The 6,169-nt window shown below is 41.0% G+C and overlaps 1 protein-coding gene across 1 annotated transcript; it reads left to right on the plus strand.

Moving 5' to 3' along the window:
• Positions 1-2,837: 2,837 nt before the first annotated feature.
• LOC148041526 (UBP1-associated protein 2C-like) lies at positions 2,838-5,938 on the plus strand. Its single transcript, XM_087680480.1, has 6 exons — positions 2,838-3,178; positions 4,138-4,258; positions 4,544-4,687; positions 4,771-4,967; positions 5,053-5,128; positions 5,214-5,938. Exons 1-6 carry the CDS (start codon positions 3,036-3,038, stop codon positions 5,622-5,624), a joined length of 1,092 nt encoding a protein of 363 aa, XP_087536606.1. The 5' UTR covers positions 2,838-3,035; the 3' UTR covers positions 5,625-5,938.
• The last annotated feature ends 231 nt before the right edge of the window (positions 5,939-6,169 follow it).

Genomic DNA, 6,169 nt, shown 5'->3' on the forward strand with positions numbered 1-6,169 from the left:
TGTATTGTAGTCCAATCATGCATGCATACCTCAGGGGTCCCTTAGGTTGAGAATCTGAAGGGGAAATAATTGGTAATTGTGAGTAGATCGTATGGCAAGATCAATTATGGTGGGCATGCTAGTGTTGTAGGAATCGGTGTGGGCCAAGGTTTCACTAAGAGAAAAGCACCACCTATAGATATGAATGTTGCCTTGGGCTTGCTCTCAAGTGCAAAAGGGCTTGTTGCCTAGCCCCAATCTCGAGTTTTTTGTAGTCAATGATAGCATAGTGTTACTTTAGATGCTTAAAGAGACAAATAACCTTAAAAGATCATGAGTGGGAGGATCCAAGGAGGAGGAGGAGGGGGAGTAAAGGGAGGTGTAGATGAGATAAGTAGTGATGCCATTGCAAGCATGTTACCATTCACAACTCAAGCTCCATGCACATTGATTTTCCTAACCACTTTGGGATGGTAGTGCACGTCAAACTCTTACAAGCCTCCATGCTTGAGTAAATGTTACAAAACATGAATTGCAAGCTTCTATATCCAGCCTTGTGAAAGCTCTTGCTCTTATATGCATCTACATCAATGGAATATGAAAAAGGTGGCGTGGATGATGAAAAAGGTGAAATATTATGTGGTTGTTGTAAGCGGGTTGCAAGCTCCATCAAAAATAATTTCTATCGCACTTCCTCATTTATCATTAATAAATGTCTCCCCAAAGAGAGGGGAAAATAGAGAATTTAAGAAATTGAAGAGCCCATATGTATTACATAGTTTCGTATGATACCCAAAATAGAAAGGTGGCCTTAGAAAAAGAATGATTGAATTTTAGGTCGCTTTTTTTAATTGAAGCTTTAAATGAATGTTCAATAAATGAAAGTTAGTATTATAAAATATTAAAGGGGAACCAACACTTAAGAAATGATGTATCTAGGTGACTTCATCTGGAACTCCCAAGGAATATTCGAACTTTGTGACCTACAATCACTTCGACTCTACCCTTATAGGGAAAGCTCCATCTTATACAAACAAGAATCAATGTGAAAAAGGGGTCCAGTTTGACTTCTAAAGCCTCCTAATAGAGTTTCTAGCATTGGTCTAAGGTAGCTACTTATGTAAGGCATCTCAAATCGAAGCAAACTAGTGGCACACTTGGTTCAAAGAGGGTGAGAAACGAGGGGCAGTTATATTAAACTTGGTTTCTTTTGGGTAAATGGTTGAGCAAGGATTACAAGTAAAGATCAATTAGAATAGTTGCTTTGCAAAAAAAATTTAGAACGGGTGTAAATTGGTTGCAAAAGGCAAGCATGTGAGAAGAATGTTTACCTTGGATATAAATGTACTTGAGCTAAAGGTTACTATGTTTGCACAAGGTGTAGGAGTTGTGGATGATATTAGTATTCGGTATAAATACATTGGCCATGTAAATATGCAGCAGTTGAAGAATATGTAGTCATGTCAAGTTCAAAGTGACAGATATGCAAAAAGTGTGTGAAGCGTGCTAATTTGGAAAATAGAAAAGGCATGCATTTACTCATGATAAACATATAAGTAGATATTTACTTGATGTTATATATTCATGTGGGGTCCTACAAATACTGTATATCAATGGCTTGGATGTAAGTATTGTGTAACGTTTATTGATTATCATACAAGGAAGGTATGGGTGTATTTCATGAAGGAGAAAAGTGAGTGTTCTCTCACTTTCGAGATTCTAGAAATCTAGTTGAGAAACAAATAGTTGTGTAGATTAAGTCCTTGAGGTCAGATGGAGGGGGAGAGTACCTCTCCAATGAATTTAGAAATTTTCTAAAATAACATGGAATTCAAAGTTGGTTTATATGCAAGTACACTCTGCAATAGAATGGTGTTGTTGAAAGTAATAATATGCACATAGCAAAAATTGCACGAGCCTAGGTTGAAAAGAATTTGCTTCATTATTATTGGATTGAAACTATCTCTATAGCAATGTATATTATGAACAAGACTCCCACTACTACAGTGCATGATGTGATACTAAAGAGGAAGTTTACTAATAAGAAACCAAATTTGTCACATGTTAAAGTAGTTGGATGCATTGCATATATACATGTTCCTGATGAGCTAAGAAAGAAGTTCCAAGAGACACTGCCCAAGATGCAAGCCGAAAACTCCCCAAGTCAAGAAGATGAAGGCTCAAGGGAGCACCCGAGGTGTAGCAACACTAGCCGTGCAGGCCCCCACCAGACGTTCGGGCACCAGGTGCTTGAAAGAGGAGAAGGCAGCCAAAAACAAGCAGGAATTTGATGAATTATTTAAAGCATTCTTGAAACAGCTGCGGCTAGGGACTACACCATTCGGATCCCGACTGATATCTTCCCTGCTCGACCTAATGGGAGCCCCTTACCAGCACAGCCCCAGTCGCCCGACCACCCGAACTCACCCCGCCTCATACAAATATAATAGCCCCCATGTTGTATAAGCTACTTAACAAAGGCCATCTTGCCATAACTTTTTGTCCTTAAGTGGTTAAAGGGGTAGACTCCCTAACTGTAAAAACCTCCCTTACCTTCTACTAATACATGCCATGTCTTTAACAAGCATCGATGATATGCATCGCAGTTAGTACCATACGATTTTGATAAAGTAATATCTTTGTTTGTTGCATCTGTCATTATAATTGATGTATGTGACTTGTATGGTTGGTGGGGGCCTGGGCCTGCTCAAAGAGCTAGTAATAATAAGTATAGATACACATTACGTACGATACATATATATAATAGATGCTAGGCCTAATGATACTTAACGATACATACATGTTTAGTATAGATGGTAGGCCTAATGATAAAAGTAGCACCTATATATTCTTCTTATGTGAAAGTTTTTGCGCTAGTCTGAACTTTGTTGTATCATAATCGTCTCATCGTCAGGAATTGTTAGGGTTTGCCTGTAACCATGACATCAGGCCAATTCTGTGGCGCCATTTGAGCTCGTTCTGCAGGGCTAGCCTAGCGTATTCTTCTGCGACAAAAGACCGGCTGCCTTGTTTCAACAGTAGCTCGTTAATTGGCCATGGAGTACGCGGGAGAGGAGACCAAGAAGCGGAAGCTGAATGAAGACAGCAATGGCGCCGCCCCTTTGTTGTCCAAGGACGACCTCAAGATGCTCCTGGAGCCTCTCAACAAGGAGCAGCTCGTCGCCTTACTCATAGAAGCGTATGTATTCTAGCCCTAGTTTTTGTGAAAAGAACCTCCGCAGTAGTCTTTTTCTGCTTGTATGAAGGATGGCTTCTGTGATTAGCCATCGTAAAGAAGGACGCCGTAGTTACGGTCCAGACCCTTGCAAATCTTGGATGATCACCTCTGTTCAGGGTCATATAACCTTAGGCATGATTCAGACTCTTGTCAATATTTTTTGATGATCATCTCCGTGGATAGCCATGTATTAGACTCGTGAAATTCTGGACCGTAGCACTAGGCAAATTGTTAAGCGAACTGCCCGAAAAGTTATCCCTAATCCGGAATATTGCATTGTTGTTCGCTCTGTGGCACAGTGCACCGATAATTGTTGAGCATCGAGTATTTAGACGGCATTGTGTAGGTTTTGATCTCTTCACTCGTCTTGTGTACTCTGATGGTTTCCCAGTTGTGTTTCAGTAAGTGGAAGCTCTTCTTCTTTAGAGGATAGAATCAGCATAATTGATCAAAATGGCTGTCCTGCAAGATACAGGTGAAGCCACTGTGCAAGCCTGTCAATTGGCAGGTTTCAGATGTTGCTTAGCCTGGAGATGGCTCTCTGTTCCTGCCCTTAGTTGACCTTTGCACCATTTTCAAATGGTTTTGTTGGCTTGTTTTGTTGAACAGTCAAGGCTGTTTCCCCACTTTGGTAGTTGGATAACCTTTTCCATTATCGTTTCTGGTTAAAAGCTCTTTTTCCTGTGCAGGTGACATTATTATATGTTGACTATGAGGCCCTTCGAAGCTTTTCTTGTTTTAATGTTACTTTATGTGTTGACATTCAGGACTTGTGGTTTCTTAGTTTTCTGTTATCATTGTGACACTTTCATTTTGCATTGCCTGAGTTGGTATGGTTTTGTCTGGCTGAACTTGTACTGCTTGGCTTGATACTGCATTAGTGAATGGATTGACTGGACATGCTTGGTTGTATTATGCAGAGGTTTTCAATACCCTGCGATTGCAGATGATATTAGGGATGTTGCAAGCAAGGATCCTGCTCATCGGAAGCTGTTTGTGCGTGGCCTGGCTTGGGAGACTTCTTCACAAACTCTGCGTGATGTGAGTGCATGGATGGCGTGATTGCCTGCCTCTGGCTGTGTATATTTGATGTGTGATTAGAATTGGGTTGTCGCATGTGGCTTCCTGTTTTGTGAAGCTCTGACTGCCTGATTGTACTTGATGATGAGGTCAACATTGTATTCCTATTGATTGGCTGGCCCTGCAACTCTGAATGTTGATGGGGAACGGATTGCACTGGTGCAAATTGAGTTCTCAGGAAGGGCAAGGTTTGCAAGTGCTCTGGGTTTACAGATTGGGTAACGTAGTTGTGTTCTTTTGCATCAGGCTTTTGAACAGTATGGCGAAATTGAGGAAGGAGCAGTCATTGTTGATAAAAATACAGGAAAGTCACGGGGTTTTGGGTTTATTACATTTAAGCACATGGATTCTGCTCAGAGGGCCTTGAAAGAGCCAAGCAAAACAATTGATGTAAGTATTGGAGGTAGTTTCCTGCATGCTGAAAAGTCTATTAGTTGGTTTCATATTTTAGTAATCTATGGGCATTGATGCAGGGTCGTATCACTGTTTGCAATCTGGCCGCTACTGGAACAAACAATCCTGTAGCGGCTGTTGACCAGGCTCAAAGAAAGTTATATATTGGTGGCTTATCGTATGAAACCTCAAATGAAACTTTAATTAAAATATTCTCACAGTATGGTGAGATTGAGGAAGGATCTGTAGCATATGACAAGACAACCAACAAGTCAAGGTAAGCAGAAAATCTTCCAAAGAGCAAGCTGCTTAGATCCTCACTGAAGTGTTGAAGACTGAATTTTTTGTGGTCTGGCACACAGGGGTTTTGCTTTTATGACATTCAAAACTGTTGAAGCAGCCCGAAGAGCACTTGAAGATTCTAACAAGAATATTGAGGTACATGTTTATTGGCATACAAGTATGGGTAATTTGACATGTTAGTGCACCTCAAGTGATGTTTTTCTTGTAACAACCTCACCAGGGCCGCAGTGTAATTGTCAAGCTTGCTATTGAGGGGCAGAAGGACAAACCATCAACTTTAACCAACCCACAGCCAGTACCAGCAGTAGTTCCACAAGTGCAGCCTGGTTATTCAGTGAATCCATCATTGGCAGGTTATTCCAGATCACAAGTACCAGCAGCAGCTGGTCCTCCTATAGGGTTTCCTGGTTATCCTTCAAATTTGGCTGCAACTTATGCAGGGCAATCTGCTTATGGGGGTCTACCAGCTCCTCAGTATGGAGCTGTTACAGCTGGTGGGCAATATGGTTCTGCACAGTATGGCCAGTATGGTGGAGGATATGCAACTGGGCAAGCAGTTCAACCTGGAATTCATTCAAGTACTTTAGGTGGAAGTGGGGTGCTCCCTCCATATTATGGTGGTGCACCGTGATGAGATAGTGGGTTGTAGCATCAATTTTGACTAAGGCAATTGTAAATGTCCATGGGTAAATGTTTGTTGCCTTGTATCAGCAAGGCCAAAGCAAGCTGATCAGCAGCCTGGTGCCTGATCAGAATTGCCCATGTCCATCAAGTGTGTAGCTCTGCTGATGTTTTTCTGTGTTGTCAGATTTGTGGTAAAAAGTTGTATTTGAATAGAAGTGAAAATGCTATCACCATAAAGAGAACAATTGTGCTGATGTGTCAGCATACTTACCTACAGTGTTTGATGTTAGCTATCTTCCAGTTTTTACATTTTTTGACATAGAGCAATGCATTTCTTCTCTTAAGTTGCTTTTCTTTCTTGGGTACTGGGATCTGAGATCATAGTGATGGCTATGTTGGAGTGCTACTGGTATAACAGATGCCGATATGTTTTAATCCTATTAATTTATGCAGCTAATAGCACAAGTTGAGACATGAATAGTTAGCCTAAGGGCAGTCATGCCTAAAACTGCTGATTGGAAGATTGAGAGTTCATTTTCTCCAGAAAACAGA

Source organism: Lygodium microphyllum, chromosome 1 (genome assembly GCF_053477565.2).
Source record: "Lygodium microphyllum isolate KBCC chromosome 1, Lygodium_microphyllum_v1.1.10, whole genome shotgun sequence".
NCBI classification, from domain to species: domain Eukaryota; kingdom Viridiplantae; phylum Streptophyta; class Polypodiopsida; order Schizaeales; family Lygodiaceae; genus Lygodium; species Lygodium microphyllum.

Excerpts from the sequence above, each read along its gene's own strand:
- LOC148041526 (XM_087680480.1), top strand. The coding sequence starts at position 3,036 with ATGGAGTACGCGGGAGAGGAGACCAAGAAGCGGAAGCTGAATGAAGAC. Across the intron at positions 4,688-4,770 it reads AGCCAAGCAAAACAATTGAT|GGTCGTATCACTGTTTGCAA; the intron begins GTAAGTATTGGA and ends GCATTGATGCAG. Across the intron at positions 4,968-5,052 it reads AAGACAACCAACAAGTCAAG|GGGTTTTGCTTTTATGACAT; the intron begins GTAAGCAGAAAA and ends TCTGGCACACAG.